General features: G+C 42.2%; 2 protein-coding genes across 5 annotated transcripts in view; one reads left to right on the plus strand and one right to left on the minus strand.

The window, feature by feature from the left end:
* The window catches only part of VRK2 (VRK serine/threonine kinase 2), a 77593-nt gene extending 56701 nt beyond the window's left edge, over nt 1-20892 (plus strand). For both annotated transcript variants that reach the window (XM_048842807.2, XM_048842808.2), the window contains 4 exons: nt 1967-2025; nt 7356-7537; nt 15943-16110; nt 20189-20892. In XM_048842807.2, the coding sequence (XP_048698764.1) occupies nt 1967-2025; nt 7356-7537; nt 15943-16110; nt 20189-20431 (652 nt within the window). In that variant the 3' untranslated portion in view covers nt 20432-20892. The remainder of the gene's footprint in view (nt 1-1966; nt 2026-7355; nt 7538-15942; nt 16111-20188) is intronic.
* FANCL (FA complementation group L) overlaps nt 19703-24217 on the minus strand; it is a 91893-nt gene continuing 87378 nt past the window's right edge. For 2 of the 3 annotated variants that reach the window (XM_048842814.2, XM_048842811.2), the window contains 3 exons: nt 21648-21764; nt 20997-21068; nt 19703-20535 (listed from right to left, as the gene is read on the minus strand). In XM_048842814.2, coding sequence (XP_048698771.1) covers nt 20500-20535; nt 20997-21068; nt 21648-21764 — 225 coding nt within the window. In that variant the 3' untranslated portion in view covers nt 19703-20499. Of the gene's footprint in view, nt 20536-20996; nt 21069-21647; nt 21765-24217 lie in introns of those variants that run through there. The other variant, XR_007355627.2, reaches the window with a different exon arrangement.

Here is a 24217-nt window from a genome sequence, read left to right on the forward strand (position 1 = left end):
GGATTTTGAGGTAGAAGGGCAATTTCAGATAGGACATGCATCTGTTCAACAAGGCTCAACTCTGTTGTAACTCCCTGGACTACAGTCCGCTGCAGTGCAGATAATCCCACCTTCTCCCAGGTGGGTGCATGATGACCATAGATGCTGTTCCAATGGTCCCTATGCAGCTACACTGATGGGATCCCCAGCCCAGTTACAGGGGCTTGGTGCTATGGCCCCGAAGAATTAAGTGAAACTGTTTTGTTTTTTAAAGAGAGAACTGGGCCCCTGCAGGAATATAGGTTTTTTTAACTGCAGTTCTATCCTTTTAAAACATGAAGGGCTAGACTAAGCTGTTGGCTCACCCACAGCAAGGAGCAGTGTATAGTACACGGTACCACCCCAGGAGGAACAGTGGGGAAAAATTGGCTCAGGCTTGGTCTAGAGTAGAAAATTAGATTGTTTGTTTTAAACTATGTTGGTTGGGTGTGAAAAATTCACACCCCTCAGTGATGTAGTTAAGCCAACCTAAGTCCCTTGTAGCAGGGCCAGCAGTAGGGGGTAGCAAGCAAGGCAGTTGCCAGGAGCCCCACAGAGCTAAATTACATCATATCTATAGAGTCATTGTGGAGAAATGTAATCTGAGTGTTACAGTAATTTAATCTCTAAAAGTGAAAATAAATCACTCTAAAGCAGAGGTTTTCAAACTGTGGGGTGCACCCCCCTAAGACGGCACAGAGGAACATGCAGGGGGGCAAGCAGTGCCACCTGGCACCTTGGGCTTTGGCTTTGGCCCAGGGAAGCGGGGTGGAGGCCCACTCCTTAAGCCTCTTTAGTTACTGCCCTTGGCCCCAGCTATGTAGATAGCATTCGGTTGACTGAAGAATTCTTCTGTCAACCTAGCTACCATCTCTTCGGAAGGTGGATTACCTACACCAACAGGAGAATCCCCGTAGTGTCTACTCTGAAACGTTACATAGATGAAGCTATGCTGCTGTAGCATTTTAAGTGTAGACAAGCCCTGTCTTGCTTTGAGGTGGGGGGAGGAGTAAGGTATCCAGCCCCAGGCCAGAGGCTGCACCCCCAGTCGGAGCCCTCACCCCCCCCTCAATTTCATGAGCATTCATGGCCCGCCATACAATTTCCATGCCCAGATGTGGCCCTTAGGCCAAAAAGTTTGCCCACCTCTGGTGTAGACTTTACTTATCCCGATGGGAGGGGTTCTGTCATCAGTCTAGGTAGTCAACCTCCTCGAGAGGTGGTAGCTAGGCCCATGAAAGAATTCTTCTGCTGACCTAGCACTGTCTACATGGGGATTTAGGTTGGCTTAATAATGCTGCTCAGAGATGTGGATTTTTCACACCCCTCACCAACCTAATTAACCAACCTAATAATCTAGTGTAGGTCTTGGCTCCCTTCCCCTTCCACCGAGTTAGCTCTGTTGACATTTAGAAGGGACAGGGCCATAGCTTTGCCCCTCATTTGGTTAGGGAGCACTGGAGACACTGTCCTTACTCTCCCCCACCAAGCTTGTAGCTGTAATCCTGGCAGTTCTCACACAATTGTCCCTACTTCCCTGCATTAGGGCTAGGAAGGATCTGGTGCTAAATGATTAGAGAAAGCCAGACAAAACTGTTCCCAACTTTAAAAGCACAAAAATTAATCTTTGGGGTGAGAGCAAAGTGAGAAATTTCATCCCAAGGTATATTTATTTACTCCCAGAAAATGTATAAGCCCCTGCAAAGAGGCATGAAGTGAAGATGCTTTCCCAGTTGTAACTGGTTTTGCTTAAATCTTCAGTCTCTAGGTGGTTAAAAATAGGTATCTGGTAGGTAGAGATTTTGTTTGAAGAGGAGTCTTTTGAAGTGTTAGTTATCCTTGAGATCCCCTCCTTTTGGAATTGAGTTTTACTGTATCCAGAATTCCAAGTGAAGGATCACTTCCTAAAAATTCACATTTCACCTGTTGTATTCTTGTGTTGTTTCAGACTGATGGATGAGCTCCCAGATTCAGTGATGAAGTGGGGTCCGGCTGGAAGCAGTTGCTGTAAGCGTGATTAGAGCATATGCTGTGTATTTTATCATTCTGTCTTAGTCTGTTTGTTAGAATAAGGCTTTTAAATATTTTTATAACTTTTGGGAAAAAAACAATAAGAACGAAGTAAAAAAACAAACCCTGAAATTTAATATTTAGAATTAAATTACCAATTCCAGTCCCCCTAAGGCAAGCATGATTTAATGCAGCATTATCCCCTTAGGGCCCTGATCCTGCAAATTGTAATGTGTAGGTCCAGCAGTCCACCTGTGTGGTACCTCTTTGACGTTATATCCACATACTAAACTTTGCAGGATTGGGGCCTTCAGCATAAATATTTGACAAGAGATCAGAATGAGCTTGAGTTTGATCATCAGGATCAGACTGGTAAGCAAGAGCAGACCAGGCAGTATCTTCTGAGTAGATCACAGCTGTCAGACACCCCTCAATTTATAGCATTCCTGTTTGTGTGTTCATGTGTGTGTGCATCCGTTTGCCCGCGTTCCCCCTCGCCCTGCCATCCCCACCTCTCCCGCGAGCCAGCCAGCCACTCAGGAGATTTTTTTTTTAAAAGTTGTCATTAACGTTCCCTCTCTTTCACAGCTTAGATTAAATCTCAGGAAAAATGGAAAAACTTCCTAACTGTAAGAACAGCAGGACAATGGAACAGACTGCCTCAGGAGGTTGTGGAAGCTTCTTCAGTGGAGGTTTTCAGAAAGGAGGCTGGAACTGAGTTGGACGGTTTAGACCAGGGGTGGGCAAAGTTTTTGGCCTGAGGGCCACATCTGGTTTCCAAAATTGTATGGAGGGCCCCTGCTCCCTATCTGACTCCCCCTGCTTCTCGCCCCCTGAGGGCCCCCCCCAGGACTCCTGCCCATCCAACCCCTCCTGTCCCCTGACAGCCCCCCCGGGACTCCTGCCCCATCCACCTCCTGCCCTGTCCCCTGCCCATCCCCAGACCCCCCACCACCCCATCCAACCCCCCCTCTTCTTCCTGATTGCCCCCACGGAACCTCTGCCCCCATTAAACCCCCCTGTTCCCTGCCCACTGACCTCCCCGACCCCATCCACACCCCTGTCCCCTGACCACCACCTCGAACTCCCCTGCTTCTATCCAACCCCCCCTGCTCCCTGCCCCCTGACCGCGCTGCCTGGAGCACCGGTGGCTGGCGGCGCTACAGCCGTGCTGCCCAGAGCACCAGGCCAGGCAGCTGTGCCACCCGGGTGGAGCCAACCACGCCACCGTGCAGCACAGAGCACTGGGTCAGGCCGTGGCTCTGCAACTGCGCTGCCCGGCAAGAGCGCACAGCCCTGCTGCCCGGAGCATTGTGCTGGCAGCGCAGTGAGCTGAGGCTGCGGGGGAACAGCAGGGGAGGGGCCGGGGGCGAGCTTCCCAGGCCAGGAGCTGGGGCCAGGCAGGAGGGTTCCGCATGCCGTAGTTTGCCCACCTCTAGTTTAGACGCAAGAAATCTTGCATCTTGGTAGAGGGTTAGACTAGATGACCTTTGTGGTCCCTTCTAACCCTATGATCCTACTTCCCCCTGCATTTCCTTGTTGTGTTTCACACATACATTTTTTCCGTCCCGCTCTACTCTTTCAATCTTTCCATTCTGCTCTTCTCCACCTCTCAATTTCTTGCTCATCCTCAAACTTTGTTTCCTCCTTTCCCTTATTAGTCCCCTCTCTGCTCATCACTCTCTTTCCTTCCCCCCCATCACCCGCTTCCTCCACTCTCTCCTCTTCCCTTTCTTTCCCTCTCCCCACCTAAAATTCCCTATAATTCTCCCTTTCCTCTGCCCTACTGCAAGTATCCCCACCTCCAACCATATGAAATCAAAACTGACATGGGCTGGCCCCTTCCATGGAATGCAAGGCTGGCTGCCATTTCTTCACTCCTAGTGCATGCTAAGTTGTCCATACCTAGAGACCGAGGAGGTGGAGCAGCCAGGTAACGGGTGCTGTTCTGTTCCTTTTGCAAGAGGCCAAAGAAGGGGTGCCTCCCATGATGCGGTGCTTGCCAGATGTGTGAAGAACCTCATCCCTTTTAAGATGGCAAGAGAAGGGTCCACTTCAAATTAAATGTTATGCTAATGTTAATGCTGTATTTGACAGCTAGATGCTACAATGATTGGCACCCAAATAATACTTTAGATCTTCTGCCTAGGGATATGAAAATGCTATGGACAGCAGCTCCTCCTGTCTTGTACATCCCCCCAGAGCTCGAATGGAGGAGCTTCCATTCAGACACCGAGAGGGAATGATGCAGTGGCACTGGTGCTAATCACTTCCACACCTCCCAGCTTAGGGTCCCCGTTGCTTACAGAGCAAAGGAGATGACCACGGCCTTAATGCCAGTACTAAAAATGTTTTTTGGTAGCAGAAGGTAAAAAAAAAAAAAATCTCTCACCCTCGTACAGCTCCCATCACCGAGCAGCATGGAGCACCTCACAATCTTTAATGTGTTTATCCTCACAACAGCCCTGTGGGCTGCTACTGTGATTTTTCCAGGGATTTAGAAGTTAGATGCTGTGACAGTCAGCACTGCAACATCTAAGTCCCTATGTGGATCTGGGCCCAAGAGACAGAGGCCAAGATCCACAAAGGTATTTAGTGTAATGAGTTATCTATGATTGCCTGATGAGTGCTCTCTGAGCCTGAGAAGTGCTGCTGAGCCATCCCTTAGCCTGATTACCTGAGGGCTCCATGTCAATCAATCAGGGTTCAGCCAATCCACAGGCACAGGTCTAACCAGATGACCCCAAGACCCAGGATATAAGCTTCCAGTGAGAGTAGCTACTCTAGCCTGCTCAACATTGCTACCTCACTGGGAGCATCCCCTGCCACTTGGTAGTTCTGACAGCCTGCTCCTGCTCCTTGGAGTTGAGTTCTCCAACGAGGCCCCCTCTTCTGCCCACATGTATGCTGGCAGCCTCAGACTGTCGTCTGCTGCACCTACAGCATCCCAGCTGTACATGAGGCGAGTGGATTGTGTGGCCACCAGCAATTTCATGGATGCTGAATTTGCTAAAGCTAATCAAGTTCCAGTGGACAGGAAGCACACCCCAGATCTAGTGTAAATGATCAATGGTGGAATGCTGTCCTGTGAAATCATGCCCCTCCAAGTTGAAATCCAATATTTTCTAGAGACTCTGCAGTCAGCAAACTTTCTGATCATGCTCAGTATTCTCTCACTCTCACAGCATGATCCACACATCTTATGGAAGATGCTTGAGTTGATCTACTACCAACAATTGTGTCTAGTTAAGTCAGGGACCAAGGAAACAAGAACCAGCACTGAGAAGTCCACTGCCTTCTGTGCTCAGCAGATTATTAATCTCTGCAAAATATCAAGAATTTGCTGACATATTTGATAAAAGGAATCTGATATTTTACACCTGCGTAGACCCAACAATTGCCCCAGTGGTCTCAAACTAAGAGCTAAAATTCCATTTGGATGGATTTACTCCTTATCAGACTCAGAACCCTACAAGAATGCCTTGATGAGAGTCTTGCAAAGATCTTCATCCATCTCTCCACATCTCCCACTAGGACCAGATTTCGTTTGTGTGCCTTGAACAGAATCTTGTATGTTTTGCCTTGCCTTGTTGTAGATGTCCTGCTTTGACAGGAAGATTTTCTTGCTTTATGTTAAGGTGATAGAAATATAAGACTAAAACATAGCTTTATAAATGATGGAATGGTTTAAAATCTGTTCCTTCTTCCATCCCTCATTATCCCATAAAACAAAAATCAAGTAGATGACTTAGATAATAAAGGCTTGATTTTCAGCAATGTCCTGCAATTTTTTGGGTGCACCTGGTACTACAGAGATCTAGATCTAACTCCTTTGCAATGCAAGCCAGGTAGGTACACATCTGAGTGCTACCAGTTCCACCTGGAACTTACTGATGCACAATCCATTGTAGTTGCAAAATGGTAGGCCACGTTGAGTCCCAGCTACAAATCAGGCCAGTAGCCCTAACAGTTGAGTTCAACGTGAAATCTTTGTTTAGGCTCTGATTATCAAAGCTATTCTAACCTGTACGAGAATTCTGCAAAAGCAGACTGTTAGCACTAGGTCTTCCTGGAACCAGTTTCTTCATGTAAATGCTATGAACTTAATTCTTTTACTTTAATAAAGGAAATTACCAAATAGGAATTCTCTCCCTGCATGACAGACTTGTCCTTAGTAATTGCCTGTGACATCTTAGCCACATTCAATCCAGGTTGTTAGGAAGCAGTGAGTGTGTTAAGGAGTATGGGTGCTGTTAGTATGGAAATGTAAGCAGCAGGTCCACAAGAGGTTTTATTGTTTAGCATTTTATGAGTTTGAAGCAGCTAATGAATGTGTGGCTTGTCTAGTTCTGTATTTTCTTCACAGAAACAGTATAAAGGTAACCCAAAGAGGAAGCTCTTGGTATAGGGCAAACAATGGCCTTTGCAGGGCGTGGTAGGGTGGGGAGGTTATGAGGCATTTGCTCATACTATTCTTTTTCCCCACAGAATTCCCAAATTTAATACGTATTATATGACATTGGAATTGTGTAGTATAAAATACTTTACTTTAAAACTTAGCTTTCTCTTCTCCTCCTCCTACAGTGTAGTACACACTCTGTGGCTCTGTTTTAATAGCTTTTGCCTTGGGGATCAGAAGAGATAAATGTCAATATATACTGCAGTTTAGTTTTAGGATTATACTAAAATAACTGCAAGAAAAGTTTTTTATACATGCCCAACTGTAGTATTCTCACACTCCTGAAGGCATCTTAACTCCTCCAGAGATATCAGCTGGTGGTGATGGTGGTAAAATAATGATATTGCTGGGTTGCATTAAGACCTGTTTCCAACAAAACCAACCACTGTCTAGTGACTTATAGGATATTTGCATAATGCAGGGATTGTCAAGACCCTGTAAATCAAAGCATTTTGCTTTCCCAGTAGGTGTTCAAATTATAAAATGTCTGCAAATTAGCATTCAATATACATAGCAACAGCATTTTAAAGGTCCTGTTATGATCCAAATATCAAGAAAATTTTTCTAGTTGCCAAATTATCAGCATCTTTGGACTAAAAAGAGAAACTTTAGCAGTAGTTTTTAATGCTAGTATAGTTTTCTGTAACAATCATAACATAATGAACAGCATAGGGGATGGCAAGTTTATCAGTCTGTTCTTTCCTTTTCCCATCCAAAGAAAAAAAAATCTTTGTATTTCGACAGTTCTGTGTTGTGGCTATTTCCTTTTGGTTCTGTTGTATCTTGGTTGTCATTCCTTGGATTGAAGACTTTTTCAAAGTCGTTGGTCCACATAAAAAAAAAATCCCTTTTAAAATATACTCCACAGGTGAAATAGCTATGTTTTTGGCATGTGTTTATGGTTTAACTTATGAGGAAAAGCCAAAGTATCAAGTGCTAAAGAAAATCCTGGTGGATGGACTGAAATCAAGTGGAACTTTTTACGATGGCCCTCTGGAATTTTCCACTGCTAGATGTGCACTAAATCTGTGCGCGTCTAAAGATCTGAAAGTAAGTAACACAATCCCTTGCAGTTCAGCAATTATTTTGAGAAACATGTTTGATGATTGTTTTTTCTTTTTTACGAGATAAAGTAGTTTAAGATCTCAAAATGAGACTGACACAACAATTGTTTTGCTTTAAATACATTGCATTTGTTAATTCCTGTTTCCCCTGGCTTTGCTAAAAAGTGGGATGTCAACCCTTAAGGAGGAAAAACTGTCATGAGTCCTTTTGACCTACAGCTTCTCACTTCAAAGTAGTGTGTCTGTGGAGAATCATTTACTTTCAGGATAATGGGGAAGTCAAGGACTCTGTTCACTAACATCTTGAAGACAAGCTTGAATGCCAGGTTTTTCATTCTGGTCAGATTAAAAGCAAAGTTGTCTTGATAAGTAAAAGCATTTAATTCATTTTCTGTCTTTTTTTTTTTTTTTTTTTTTTGGTCCTTTGTCATTGCATTCCTACAGCCACCAATCTGAAGGGGATATTTCATCCTTGGATTTAAGTAGTTTATTTGTATATAGTGCTGTATAGTGTTTTTAGCACACAGATTTAAAGTTGACAGCTATCATGTTATATATGTCCCCCCTGTATTTTAAGTCTGAAACTATACCATTAATAAAACCTTTAAGTTTAATAAATCTAGATTGATGTAATTAGAAGCCTTACTGGACCTGATATGAAATGTCAGTCTCACGATATCTCTGCCTTGAAACTACCCCTATGCAAAAGCCCTATTTCTTCTCTGATGCGTGTGCAATAAGGCAGGGTCAGGGTATCATTAATTTTTAATATTTCTTGTGAACTTTGGACCATCACAAGGGTACATGAGCCAAGAATGCAGGATGCAAACTAATGTGACTGATAGGCTGCTAGATGAATGGTGATTCAAGTATCAGTGCACAGATGGTTCTGATTTGCTGAGTTTTGTAGCTGCTGCAACTGAAGACATAAAATATCCTTCTAGTCATAAATTAGCTCTTTGGAAGCAAAACCTTGGCACCAGAGCTTTACAACCTTCAATTAGTAGGGAAAGAAGTATTTGAATGACTGTGGTATTGACATCTGTAGGCCTGCATAGTAATCATTCCTAATAGACAAGAATATCTGTTTGAGGGGGTTTTGCATGGCTAATTAACTACTAGTGAGAATATGTAATTTTTTCATGATCTCCTGATTGTCACCTTTCTCTCATGATACAATTACATTTTATTGTAGCAAGTGGCTCACAAACCAATTGTCAGCACTATTTACGTATTGCAGAAGGCAGAACAAAAGTTCATGTTTAATAAAAAGCCACTGTATTTTGATCTTGGTAATTAGAGACTTATTTTAGCAGTTTTATTGACTTTTGTGTTTTTATCATTTTTACAACAAAACAAAGCTATTTCAGTGACAGTATTTCCCTTGTAATAATGGTCACCAATTAATCTACACTAATTTGAGTAACTTATTTCATTTTTGTAGTTTGTATAGTTTTCTAAATTTAATTGAAATATAAAAGTTTTTTTAAAAAGGCATCTCCTTTACTGATCTATGTTTAGATCTCTGCTTCACCAGAATCTTAGATTTTTACATATTAGACATTGACTAGTAAAGCCAAACTATGGTTCTTTATGCGTTCTTTTCATTTGTGTACACAGCAAACTGCAGACCCTTTCTCTTCATAGAATGGAAGCAGGACCAATGATGTGAAGCTTACGCTTTGTCCTGTCAGCTTTAAGCAGACATTCAATAATTAATTGCAATAGTAAGAATAGTGGGTCAGAGGAAAATCAGATATATAAAGATCAAAAATTATCATCTTAGTGAAAACTTGTATAGGATGTGAAACCAAAGGAACATCAGATTCAAGAGGGAAAGCATTCTGAGAAAGAGATTTTAATGTGTTATTTCTCAAGTTTTGTTCCCCATGTTCCTAATACAATTTGTTACAAATCAGCAGTTTTTCTGTAAATGTAATTTTGTGTTACTGTAAAAAAAAACTGAACAGCCAGATGCCTGTGTAAGGGGTTTGCAGGTTTTGTTTTTAACTTTCAGCTGAAAGTACAAAATTATTCAGTTTTATACTTAGCCTAAACTTGGATATTAAAGTAGCATGAAAGATATTGCTGAACTTGTTCTGATTATGAGAGTTAGCAAGTGCTGTAGCAACTCTTCAATTTGCAAGTGCACAACCCTATTACAAGTCCATAAGGGAGAAGTGTCAATTATCAGTGCTTCTGTTCCTTGGACACAAGCAGAATTATTTGAATGGTCAATAACAAGGTCAGAGACAAGGTTGTGCTGTTGCAGATGACTTGATCTTAGTACCTATCATCACTTAAATTTTCAGAGGAACCTCAAATTTCTCCTGCCTTGCCACTTTGAAAAATATGCATGCTTGTGCCACCTCAAACTAGAGTTCTTCTTTCCTCAAGGGTATTTCTCTAGCAAGATGTACTTAAGGGCAAAAAAATTAATGTAATCTAATTTACTGAAAAATGGACAGAAGACAGGAGATTTATTTTCTGAATGATTAAAGGGAGGTTTCTGGTATTCTCCATTAAGTTTAAGAAATGTTTTAGTTTACCAAATCTAAGTTCTCATTTGTATGAGAACAGAGAATACAAGCCAAGGACATAAGATTTTCAGAAAACTAGGTTTTAACCTACAGTTGCTGGGGCTGACTGATTGTATTGTAACTTGGGGGAGTTGGGGACATAAGAGAGACACCCCATTTGGGGAAGATTAGGAGATTTTGGGTTGTGTGCTCCTGGAGAGGCCAGAGAGAGCTTTTCCAGGGCTGATGCATTCTAGCTGCACTGCTGACCGGGTGGAATGCCTTAAAAAGCAATGTACTGCTCACTGCTCTCAGCCCATCTATCTCCTCCTTCCTTTCAACACTTGCAATGTTACCTCCTCTGCATTTTCAGCCCTTTTCCACTTCTTCTCTTACCACACACACCTCTCTCCTCCCATTAAAAACAAACACAAAACTTACTGCTAATTGGAGTAATTCAATAACTATAAAGCGTGTACAACATGTCAGCGTAACATTCTCTGAGTATTGTCAGTAATGCCTCATTCTTGGGGATTTGTCTGCACGCTCCACACCAAACCCAGAATTCTCTAGAAACCTCTGTGTTTTGGGGTCACATGGAACCTACCTTGAGCCATGCAATGCTCCATGTGAGATTGTATAAGCAGAAGTGGCCCTTCACTTCCTTCCAGCTGGAACTTCCTGAGGTCTGTTATAATAGCTCCATAGCCATTTTCTCTTACCCCCAATTCAAGATAGCTGTTGGAATCAGTAAATTTTTTTAGCATTAGGTAATTTTTAGTCCCATTTGGAAATGTGAAGTGCCTGGTTGATGCTTGGGTGAAGTGTATGTGACTGAATCAGTATTGCCTAGAGGTCCTGAGAGCATCCTGGGTAGACCAAGAGCCAGAACCTTTTCCAATTTCTTTACACCATACTGACTCTAGAGGTCTTGAAGTGTAATGCCAAAGAATCTGTTACCTTTGTTCTGTGCTATTCTTTTTCAGTAGCCAGGGACAGAGAGGAAGCACCACCACACCATAAATTATTAATTGTTTGCTCGTGCTATATTTAAAAATCTAGAGGTAATGATGCTGTTCCAGGGCGTCCTTGGCACTGACTGGAATCTCATCCCCAGTGCCAAAGGTTAAATGGCTGACTTGGCTGCTGAGGTGTGCCATAGGGCTGCTGTAAAGGGCTGCAGCAGATCAGTAGTGACAAAATTTGGAGAAGGAAAAATTGACCTGTAACTGGATTTCATAGGGGACAACTGTCATTACAGATCCACAACCTCCATCCCCCCTTCTTGGGAATGTAGATTAGATTGTGATATTGTCCTGGGGCCGGTTTTGTTCAATATCTTCATAAATGATCTGGAGGATGGTGTGGATTGCACTCTCAGCAAATTTGCGGATGATACTAAACTGGGAGGAGTGGTAGATACGCTGGAGGGGAGGGATAGGATACAGAAGGACCTAGACAAATTGGAGGATTGGGCCAAAAGAAATCTGATGAGGTTCAATAAGGATAAGTGCAGGGTCCTGCACTTAGGACGGAAGAACCCAATGCACAGCTACAGACTAGGGACCGAATGGCTAGGCAGCAGTTCTGCGGAAAAGGACCTAGGGGTGACAGTGGACGAGAAGCTGGATATGAGTCAGCAGTGTGCCCTTGTTGCCAAGAAGGCCAATGGCATTTTGGGATGTATAAGTAGGGGCATAGCGAGCAGATCGAGGGACGTGATCGTTCCCCTCTATTCGACATTGGTGAGGCCTCATCTGGAGTACTGTGTCCAGTTTTGGGCCCCACACTTCAAGAAGGATGTGGATAAATTGGAGAGAGTCCAGCGAAGGGCAACAAAAATGATTAGGGGTCTGGAACACATGACTTATGAGGAGAGGCTGAGGGAGCTGGGATTGTTTAGCCTGCAGAAGAGAAGAATGAGGGGGGATTTGATAGCTGCTTTCAACTACCTGAAAGGGGGTTCCAAAGAGGATGGCTCTAGACTGTTCTCAATGGTATCAGATGACAGAACGAGGAGTAATGGTCTCAAGCTGCAGTGGGGGAGGTTTAGATTGGATATTAGGAAAAACTTTTTCACTAAGAGGGTGGTGAAACACTGGAATGCGTTACCTAGGGAGGTGGTAGAATCTCCTTCCTTAGAGGTTTTTAAGGTCAGGCTTGACAAAGCCCTGGCTGGGATGATTTAACTGGGAATTGGTCCTGCTTCGAGCAGGGGGTTGGACTAGATGACCTTCTGGGGTCACTTCCAACCCTTATATTCTATGATTCTATGAAGGATGTAATGAGACACAACCTTACTTGGAGAATTCTGTGACTTCAAGCAAAGTTGGCAGTCTCCAGCAGTCAGAGTTTTCTAGAAGGTTCCGGATAGGGTCCAGCCACATGGATCTGTACTGAAGCTACTCAAACTCCTGTTACAGTTGAATAACTTGTCATTTTTCATGAATATAGACACCTATTCAAGACTCTGCATGCCCTACCATCATTACAAGATAAATGAAATCCCATTAGCATTAATCATTTAAAAAACTCAGCTATTCATTATGGGAAACATCCCTCAGCCCTCCCTGGAAAAAAAATAAAGAAACACTTTACAGATGTCTTTTGCAGAATGTCCAGGTGGTCACTAAATTCTGTTATTTCAGACAAGTTGGGGAGCAGTTCAAGAGTCTTGAGCTGTCAGCTCTCCTCTGTAAGGCAGGTGGTCCAACTAAGGTGTCCTTCCTGATTTTAGCTGTGGCGATATGGCACAGGGAGGGGATACCGTTGAGGGCTTTATAGGTGTGACATACCAGTGTCAGACCAGTGGGAGTCTGTTACCCAAGCCTTACAGTGCCTTGCTGAAGTAGCTCCCATCTAGGCTGGTCACAAACAGCCTTCCAACATGCAGGGAGAGAGAGAGAGGGGGATCCCGTGGGGTGTTCCTCCTTTTTATAGTTTCAGTACCCCCCTTGAAAAAACATTTTCAGCTGTGCATTAGGAGACAAAAAGTCCATGTGGAAGGATGTTCCCTGCTGGCTTTTTCTTACCTGTTTTAGCTTCCTTTGTCCTCCCTTCCTGCTTGGTGACTCTGTTTGCTGCTTAAATGCAAATTAAGCAAAGCACACATTCCTTTGTTTAGGACAGACCTGTTTACCAACTTCGGTTTGGGCAGGGCTATGGGGTTTGGAACATGTTAATAACATCATATGGGGGTATCTTATAACTTCACCTGCAGTGTTGCCACATGTTTTACCAGGACAATATCGACCAGCAAATTATGAGTTTAAGTGATACCTTATGAAGCATGCTTTGTACAAAGATTATTACAATAGTCTATAGAGTGAATACAGGGATGTATTCTGTCACAGTAAGTGATAACCAACAACTTAAACTCTCCCTAGAGATCCATAGGCAGCCAGTGCAGAGGCCAGAGCACTGGTGTCATGTGCTCCCAGCAGCTGTAGTCTCTGAATAGTTTTATGGGAGAGCACATTTCAGATTAATGTAGACTAATCTTGAGGTAACAAGCATGGATAACAGTGGCACTGTTTTCATGTAAAAGATCACACTCAAAGCCAGATGCAGTTGGTGGTAAAATGATTGGGTTACTGCTGTAAAGACTGTCAAAGGCAGGGAGGAATTTAAAGTCACCCCTAACTTGCAATCCCTAGTAACTAATGGTGGATGTACATGCTCAAAGGAACTGATATTGTATCTGCCATCTCCAGCTGCTTGCTCCACACTACCCTTACCTCAGTCTTGTCTGGGTTGAGCTTCAGCCAGCTTGCTCTCATCTACACACTGACTGAGGCACTGAATCACCTTGTCCAAGTCAGATGAGAGACGCATACAGTGTCATCAAATGATTGAGAATACTGCACTCCATGCCTCCTTACTCTTATTAATGCTGACCTTGTCCTCCCATTTCCTTCCATCTCTATCAGCTTAGAATGGATAATTGGGAAGTCATGTCTATTTGCTTTCTATACTTCCGGGCATCAGATAAATATTTTTAGCTTTCTCATATGCTCCTGGGATGCTAGGGTTATGGTTGAATACCCAAGCATAACCAGAGGTCCTATCTGATAGATTTCAGGTAATATACTTTTTTTTTTTTTTTTTTTTTGCACAAAACATGATACACTTCATTTAGGTGGGGAGAGATAACAGGTGTAGGGTAAAGATTTTCAGAAATTAAGTCCCATTTGAAAAGTGGATTGGGCACTTGGGAGCTGAACTCCTAGAGAATTTCAGAGAGAGAATCTAAGCATCAAATTTTAAAGTATTTAGATAATTATCGTGGGGGGGGGGGGGGGAAATCACACTAGGTGCCTATCTGCATCTTTCATTACCTAACCACCTTTCAAAAACTAGACGGTAGGCACTTTTGAAAATTATACTTGTTAATTTTTTGGAATTAGACCTTGGGGAAGGTTGATTAAGTTATTGGAATTGGACCTTGGGGGAGGTTTAGGTTGGATATTAGGAAAAACTTTTTCACGAGGAGGGTGGTGAAGCACTGGGGTGGGTTACCTAGGGAGGTGGTGGAATCGCCTTCCTTAAAAACTTCTAAGGTCAAGATTGACAAAGCCCTGGCTGGGATAATTTAGTTGGGGATTGGTCCTGCTTTGAGCAGGGGGTTGGACTAGATGACCTCCTGAGGTCCCTTCCAACCCTGATATTCTATGATTCTCTGACTAGTTAGAGGTTTTGTGTTTCAACTCTTGCTTGGCGGCTGATGGAGTAGCTCTCCTATAATCCACTTTGGTACAACACTCTCCTTTATTATTTCTTTGTGTAATTCCCATTCTTGAACTACTTAACACCACCAAAAGGAAGCAGATTTAATTTGTAACTGCTATACTCAGGAAGAACTGCTGTGCAGGGGGCCACATGTGACTATTACTACTGCAGAGTTGTTTAGTGTGCCAGAAGTACTGAAGGACAGCACATGGCCTACAGGCTGTGTTTTGGCTACATTTACATTAAGAGTTACAAATGCCAAAAACAGACATCATTTGACATTTAGAGTGGGTATAAGACTGGAAAAAAATTGCATGAACGCCTGAGTATAGCTCCCAGCCTAAGTTCCCTCTAACTGCATGGCTGTGCAGCAGCCTATCAAGGGCTACACAGGCGCTCAGGGCTGTGGTGAAGAGAGAATCACCCCCAGCTCTAGAGCTGCTGCGGCTGGGGAGAGGGAGCCTCTCACCCCCAGCCTAGGTGCTGCTGTGGGGAGAAAGGGCTGGGCAGAGTCCTCTCTCCCCGCTGCAGCTCTGAGGCAGCCTGCACCCAAACCCCTCACCCCCAGCCCAGAATCCTCACCTCAGCCCCCTCCCACACTCCAAACCCCTCTGCAGATACCCGCCACATAATCACCTCCATATTGGTACACATAACAAAATTCATTCCGCAGATGCATGGGAAAAAATAGAGAGAACATTATTCCCAGTACATATTAGCAAATAAAAAGAGGAGATAAACTTTCTCACTCCAGGGTTAGATTAACTGAATAAAGGAGTAATATTTATCTTATTTGAGACCATAACATTAATTAGACTCAATGCCATGATAGGAAATTTATTGAAGAATTTAAGCGTTTCCATTCCCAGCAAAGGTTAAGTGTATATAGTTCTAAATTATTGAAATAATTTTCCATAAAAATGCCCTTTGGTAATGTAGTAGCTAATGATAGCATGACAGTAGCACTAGTCTTGTCCTGTTTGTAGGAAAGATTTGACAACTATTTTCTACATACTTTTAGTATCCTCTGACTTTCTTTTTGAATTTTGCCTTTGTTTGTATTCTTACTACTGTATTTAAGCACTCTTCTTTCTGAACTGTTGAATGTTTTCATTATATCATGTTATTAACTCTGTGTTAACAGGCTAAGTTACCAAAGCCTACACCAAAACAGTTTAAAGAAAAAGAAAGCAAGCTGGATGATAAAGAACGTAACTGTCTGAGAAAAGCTGGTATTCCGGTAACACACAGGCAATTACAAGAACAAGAGAAACCAGTTGGATTGATGTGTCAGAATAATGAACCACTGCTGGTGAGATTTGACATTACAGTAGAACATACTGAAAAAAGTTCTGCTTTAATAATTCTGTGTTTCTTTCTACTGAAAGATTGGCACAACAGATGTGTGCAAACAGCAGGCTAGATATTCGTCACAGTAACACCAGAATTTGGTATATGCTTAGACACCATTGGATAACATTATTCAAAAAATATAATGAAGTTCAAAAAATGTTCTGTTATCGTGTGTTAGGTTCAAAAATAGTACTGCACGTCTAGTAGTACCTTTAACATTAGCTCTTCAGTCACAGATATTAGGAATGGTACCCGTGACAACATTCTTGTGTAGTGGTTGTCATTAAAGTAAACATTTGTAAGTCAATAATAGTTTTCCTCTTCTAATTTACAGCAAGGAAATTGCTTGGCACTGTTTGGTAATAGCTGGGTCTTCAAATAACTGCATTTAATATTAACCCATAATAAAATCTTGGTTTCAGGCCTTGAAAAGTCAGAATTTAACTGATCAAAGCTCAATAGCATTGGCTACTCTATTATATAAAAGGTCTGAATGCCCTCATTAACTTCAACTTGTATACTTTGTATGCCAAAGTGGATCTGTGCGGCTCAGTTTCACACTTCTAGAATGCAAAGAATCATTCTGTAAAGGCTTCAGTGCTATTTGTGAGTAAGAACAGTTCAGAATAGAAGGCATCTTAGCAAAAGAAACCCCTCTCTCCCCCTCCCGTTTGGTTTTAAGTTAATTTAACAGTAACTATTTACTCAGGTTGTGCCCTTCTTATTGGGTAAGGAAAATCAAACTCATTTATGAAGCACCAGAACGAGACTTTAAAAGCAGCTTTATTAAAAAATCTTTGCTTCAAGCAGTCTGCTGCATGGAGACTCCAATACAAGGAAGCAAAGTGAAGAAGAAACAGCAAAAGTGTCCCAGGGTTTCAGTCAGGCAAGTGGTGAGCAGAACAATTCAGATAGAGGGTCACAGCTAATAGGAAAAGGTTAGATAAAAGAAGGCTCCTGAGTCCTGCCGAAACAGCCCTGAATTTTGTACATCACCTTCCCTGTTAAGGAGGGAATGCAGAGGAGGAGTTGGAAGTATCAATTCAGATGCTATTTTTATGCAGAAATTCTGTTTTGGATGCTAGAATATAAATAGCCAATTGGACCATCCCCAACCTGCTTCCGTCCAAATCCCTCCTCTCCCACAGACCCTGAGCCCCCTGTTCACCTGCCTCTTACCTGAAACAGCAGCTTTTGGTTCTTCAGCCAGGTAGACCATCGCCTGGGTTATGAATGATAGAGACTGGTCCCTGACATTGATCACGTGTAGTAGCAGAAACTGCCAGTGACAGTGGTGCCATCTTCACTGTAAATCATGGTGTTGTGAAGGAGTATGGGGATTTGTGCTCTTTTTTCCCCCTGCTTTGTGGTGATATCAGAAGCTGCACTTAGCTGGAAGGCAAGGGTACATTTAATATAGCTGCAGGGGAGGAGTTGTGGAATATGTATACCTGGGTGACTGAAAGAGGGAGCAAGCAATAAAAGCAGCAACCAGTGAGAAGGATCAGGTGTCAAGAACAAGAATAAACCAGCCTTTTGCATAATATTTGGTTGCCATTAGTATTTTTGAGTTATTCTTCCCTAGGAGGAAAAGGGAATTGGGAAATAGGTCTATTAATCTGGCTATTCCACTATAGTTGTTCCCTGGTACTCATGGCACATTATCACTAACAAGAGAATCAAGTTAAATATGGCTGTCAGGATGTTAAAAAATTCAGATGAAGAATTAAGGGGAGGGAAGTTGGAGAAGGAATATACAAAATGAGCCCAGGGAATATTGTGTTGGATGGTATGCTTCCTGCTAATTCCTTTTATTTAACTGATTTGGAAAGTGATGTAGAAGAGTTATATTGGGATTACCAAAGTGGTTTGGAGCGTATTTAAGAGATAGGTTGTGATGTACAAAATTAGGTAGGGTATTTCAGGCATAGATAAAAAGAAACAAAGCCTGCATGGTCCAAGCAAAAGAATGTTGGAAAGGCAAGATTTTATATACCCTTATTCTAGTCTAGGCACAGCCATGATGATAAGGAAGCTGAATATGATGAAGAGTCAGAGAACGGACTCAGTATATGACATGGCTATAACAGCAGGAAAGGAAGATGAGTTTGATGGTGGCATTTCAAATGGACTGGAAGATGGAAGCTGAGTTTGACAGAACAAAGGACTTTGCAAGAGTCTAGTCATCAACTTATTAAGGCAGAAGAAGAGTTGTAGCAGTAGTTATGGAGAGAAAGTGACATATACTGGAAAACACTGACGTTGTTACAGAATTCAGTTGCAGCCTAATTGTGAGAGGTGGAATCATTTACAACACTGCAACCCCAAGACTGGGATGCGGAATAAGTAGGGAGAAATCTGTTTTTTGCCATTTAGTTTTTTGGAGGTAATACATCAGGAAAATGCCATACCTCTTTGCCACTGATCAGGGGTGGAAATAGTAGAATTGAGAGTGGTATGTGTAATTTGGTAACCATGAATGCAGATATGACCTTAACCTCAGGAAAAGGAAGAAAAGGGGAACAAGAACAGAACCCTGCAGTTCACCAAGAGTGGAGGGAAGCAGAACAGTTGAAGGAGACTATAGAGGTAGGGGGTGTAAAATACTTGAATGAGGATGGAGAAGAGATGCAAGAAACGTGTCATTAGTCACTTGGAAAATAGTGAATAGATTGGAGAAGAGTCGAGGAAAGTGAACTGACAAGAAAACCAGAGTTCAGAGCTTGCTCAAGGGCTTGGAAGTGAAATGTGTGATAGTTGGAAAGGTAGAAGGGCTTTTAAGGGTCCAGGAAACAGTGGTATGTGTGAAGGCAGAGAAAAACCACCAGCTGGGGAAGGAAGAGCATTAGAGTAGGCATGAAGGCAAATGACAGAGGATTAGAGTAGAACACCACCTAAATTGGAGACTATAGAGAAGAATAGTTCATGAGATACTTCTCATCTTTTTGTGGTGAAAACTGAACTGAGATGAAGCGTCAAAGAATGACTTCTGTATCTAATTAGAAAGGAGAATCAGTTGGCAAGGCAAATGGTAGATAACTCAGGGTCTACGTTGACTTTCTCCACTATAAATTTTTCATCCAAAGGACTACAATGCCAGGATAGAGGATAAGTGGGATGGATTTAGCAAAAGAAACTAGTGTGGATGAGAGTGAGATGGAATATGAAAACTATAGTCAGAACAGGCATCAGGAAAGAGAGGAGGAAATTGGAAGTCAGAACAGGGGATATTTACGGACAGGAGTTTGCAGAAGGAAGGTGGGATGGGAAGGTAGCAACGTTAACGGAAGAGGTGACTGTCAAAAGAAACTTCAGGATTGAAATACAAGAAACACAAATGTGCTTTGAAGAAAGTTTTTGTGATAGGGGTTGTGGGTGCAGGAGTCAGTTCAGAGGTGAAGATCAAAGCAGGACAAAGGAGCCATAAAGTTGATGCTTCTAGAAATTAAATACCACCTACACCTTTGAGGAATCATGACAAGTTTTGCTGTACTGTGGAGATATAAAATGAAATCTAAATAAATAGGAACAGCAAATTTGACAATCAAAAGTTTAGAATGGGTATATAATAACTTTATTAGCAAGAATATTGTAAATGTTATAGATTTTCACAATTTTGAGGACAAAGATAAAGGTATTAGAGCCCTTTAGATGTTGCTTTCAAAAATGAAATTCTAATTATTTCTTTTTGCAAAGCATTTAGTCTACATGTTATAAAACCAAACCCCACATTAATTTGTAGATATGAACACTTCTGTATTTGTACATGTATAAAGCTTTGAATGTTAGCTGCATCTGACAATGTTCACAAAATCTAGAGGGGTTAAATCTCTACTCCTAGTAGCTCAGCAATTGTTACTAGCTAATCTTGCTAAAAGCTTGTGAGAATTTGTTCTTTCATTGTAGTTCTTTGACATTTGCATGTAAGTTTCCCCCAGAAAGCAGTGCAACAGAATATTTTAATCTTTGTTCTTTTGATTCAGATTTCCACTCAGTTTAATGCTGGAAACATTTGAATATTTTTTTCCCCCTTGCAGGAAAACACCGTAAGACAACTACACAGGCAGTATCCCCAAACAGTTTTCTGGGAAGTTAAAAAGAAACACCACCAAAGTAGCATTACATATTCTCCAGTATCTTTGCAAGAACCCAATAGAGATTTTACTAGTCCTTCTGTATCCAATATTCTTAAGCTTGCATTTACTGAAGAGAGGTACCGATACACCATGACCATACTTGTACTTCTGATATTAATATTCCTTGTGTTGTATTTTCTTTGATGTCACCATTTAAAATGTCTTGAGTTTATGTGCAGGGTCATTCACCCAGAGCCGTATAAGTTCTTTTTTCAAAGTTTCTTCATAGACATTTTCACTGAGATTGGCTTGAAAAAGATTTGTGAAGTAACATACTGTAAATAGATACCTTTTAACCTCTACAATGTACAAGGCTACATGTGTGCTAAACTATTTTTATTTGATTGTTTCTATTCTGAACATTAGGCATGCTTCTCAGAATTAGTCCTTTCAAAGAGTAATACTAAAAATTGTAGAAGAATTAAATCTCCTGTGTCTTTCACGATAAAGGACTCTGGTATATGTTTGATATATAGACATTGTTACATATTACTTTTACTCTCGTTTCAACAAATAGTTTTAAATACTGGTGCATGAAATTAACTCCATGCTATAATTTTTACAGTGGAATAAAATATAAAATCCACAAGTGCTTATCAAATTAACATTAACTGTCTGCTGCTCTTATTTTTTCTACTTTTCCCAAACTCCAGTACTGTACTTTATTCAGTTATACATTTCCATTAGACTTCCTGAAATGTTTCCTTACCTTGTTACAGTATGGACATTCACCAAAGATGACATTAAAACTTTGTCTGCTGGAAGGAAGACCTTGTAACCACTGCAAGATAAGATAAAGAAAACTTAATATTTATTTTATGCCCAATTTAGGAACGAGTCTAAAGTTCTTATAAACAGTGCTCTTCACCATAGTATCTGATAAATCCCTGATCTGTAGTGTTTTCACACTGAATTAGGAGCATGCAATTTTGCTCGATTAGTTTTCTGTACAATCTACCTATCATGATTAACTGGTTTCACATACTGAAAGTATGCTAAAAGTGATCCTGTCTGACTTCCCCCACACTCCCTTCTGAGGTTTTCAGAGCACTATTACTAAATAGTTCTACTTTTGTAGCACCTAGAAGCTCCTGTCTGGATTAGACCTTGGCCCGTACACACACAGTAAAGCAGGTTCCTTGCCCCCCAAGAGCTTGTAAGACATACGTGAGTGATGGGAGAGAACACTACGGAAGCAGCAATAAGAACATGTAATTAAGAAGGCTTAGCTGTTCTCTCTCATCAGTCCTTTACCCGTCACTTAACTAGCTATTTGTACTGCTTCCATAATATTCTCATACAGAAGCCCATATTAGGGATCCATGAATTGGAGCAATTATTACATTAATAAAAATTTTACCTCAACCAAACAAGCCTGATGGAAAGGTTGTCCACATCGGGAATCACCACATACTTGGTCTGGAATAGCACCATCAAGTCGGTAAGCATAACAGATACCACAGTCCATAGTGAAGTCCTTAAAAATACAAAACAAAGCTATTTCAGACAAGTTAATTTTATGGACATTAACAGGGTGGAAATGAGGAAGAAATAAAGTACACCACTTTTTAATTATTGTGTATTTCTTCCTTTGAAAGTCCGTTTCACCTGTTCCAAGACTTGGAACTAGTTCTATTTACAGCCAATAGATGTGATCATCTTCTCCCCACCCACACCCGGTGATGATGTTGTACAAGCATCCATCATCTTTGTCTAAAGCAAAACTAAGGTCCATCTGCGTATCATCTTTGGGGATTGGTCCTGCTTTGAGCAGGGGGTTGGACTAGATGACTTCCTGAGATCCCATCCAACCCTGATATTCTATGATTCTATGATTCAATCCATCCATTGCTTCCTCAGGATCTCTTTCCTACCATACTCTCCATGCTATCTTCACCAGGTCCTCTTTGTTCACCCTCTGTATGTCTCCAAACCAGCAAAGTTGCGCTTCCTGGATTTTGTCAGCCACATCACAAACTGACTTCTATCTTAATGCTTTCATTTCACTATCTGTTCCTTTAGGTAACCCTTTATTGTGCAAAGACATCTTGTTTCAAACACCTGTAGGCACTGACCTTGAGTCTCTACCACCCAGGCTTCTGCACCATATCACATTGTGGAATGTGTCATGCTGTCTGGAGTGGCTAAGAACAGAGTGCCTGCTTCAGGGCAGACTGTCAGAAAACAAGGGACAATACCCCAAACTGGTAGTATGTTCTATAACTAGATTTCATCACGCCAGCAAATGTGAACTCCTGGATAACTATACCAGTCTTACTATGGAATCCCCTTAGACTCTGCAGCCTATCTTGCCACCCAGACAAACTGGAATTTGTGATAATGGTCACTTAAACCCAAAATCACACCACATCAGGTCTCACTTATCCCAGATCAATTGGTATTCCAGATCTTTATGCCAAAGACAACACGGGCAGCCAATTCTATAGTAAACTAACTAAAGATTTATTAGCAAAGAAATAAGAGTTGAGGTTAAAACACGTAAAGTATATTAACAGGTGAGTCACAGTTTGTAGTAGTAATGTAATAAATTGCCAGTTTCACAGAAGTTTTTCAGGTACACAGATTGTCTCTGGGGATCTCCACTTTGCATCTGGTATACTTCCTTGCAAGAGTCATCGAATCATAGATCAGGGTTGGAAGAGACCTCAGGAGGTCATCTAGTCCAACCCCTTGCTCAAAGCAGGACCAACCCCAACTAAATCATCCCAGCCAGGGCTTTGTCAAGCTGGGCCTTAAAAACCTTTAAGGATGGAGATTCCAACACCTCCCTAGGTAACCCATTCCAGTACTTCACACCCTCCTAGTGAAATAGTTTTTCCTGATATGCAACCTAGACCTCTCCCACTGCAACTTGAGACCATTGCTCCTTGTTCTGTCTTCTGCCACCACTGAGAACAGCCTAGCTAGCTCCATGCTCTTTGGAACCCCCCTTCAGGGTAGTTGAAGGCTGCTATCAAATCCCCCCTCACTTTTCTCCTCTGCAGACTAAATAAGACCAGTTCCCTCAGCCTCTCCTCGTAAGTCATGTGCCCCAGACCTCTAAATCATTTTCATTGCCCTCTGCTGGACTCTTTCCAATTTGTCCACATCCTTTCTGTATGGGGGGCCCAAAACTGGATGGAATACTCCACATGTGGCCTCACCAGTGCCGAATAGAGGGGAATAATCACTTCCCTCCATCTGCTGGCAATGCTCCTACTAACGCAGCCCAATATGCTGTTAGCCTTCTTGGCAACGAGGACACACTGTTGATTCATATCCAGATTCTCATTGACTGTAATCCCCAGGTCCTTTTCTGCAGAACTACCGCTTAGCCAGTTGGTCCCCAGCCTGTGGCAGTGCATGGGATTCTTCCATCCTAAACGTAGGACTCTGCACTTGTCCTTGTTGGACCTCCTCAGATTTTTTTTGGCCCAGTCCTCCAGTTTGTCTAGATCACTCTGGACCCTATCCCTACCCTCCAGCATATCTACTTCTCCCCCCAGCTTAGTGTCATCTGCCAACTTGCTGAGGGTGTAATCCATCCCATCATCTAGATCATTAATGAAGATGTTAAACAAAACTGGTCCAGGACTGACCTCTGGGGCACTCCGCTTGATACCGACTGCCAACTAGACATCGAGCCATTGATCACTACCTGTTGAGCCCGATGATCTAGTCCGCTTTCTATCCACCTTATAGGCCATTTGTCCAATCCATACTTTTTTAACTTGCTGGCACGAATACTGTGGGAGACCGTATCAAAAGCTTTGCTAAAGTCAAGGTATTCCTCGGCCCGCACCGCTTCCCGCAGCCCCCATTGGCCTGCAGTGCTGAACTGCGACCAGTGGGAGTCGCAATCAGCCAAACGCGTGGATGCGGCAGGTAAACAAACTGGACCGGCCCGCCAGGGGGCTTACCCTGGCAGGC

The sequence above is a fragment of the Caretta caretta genome, chromosome 3 (assembly GCF_965140235.1).
Source record: "Caretta caretta isolate rCarCar2 chromosome 3, rCarCar1.hap1, whole genome shotgun sequence".
In the NCBI taxonomy this organism is placed as follows: Eukaryota; Metazoa; Chordata; order Testudines; family Cheloniidae; genus Caretta; species Caretta caretta.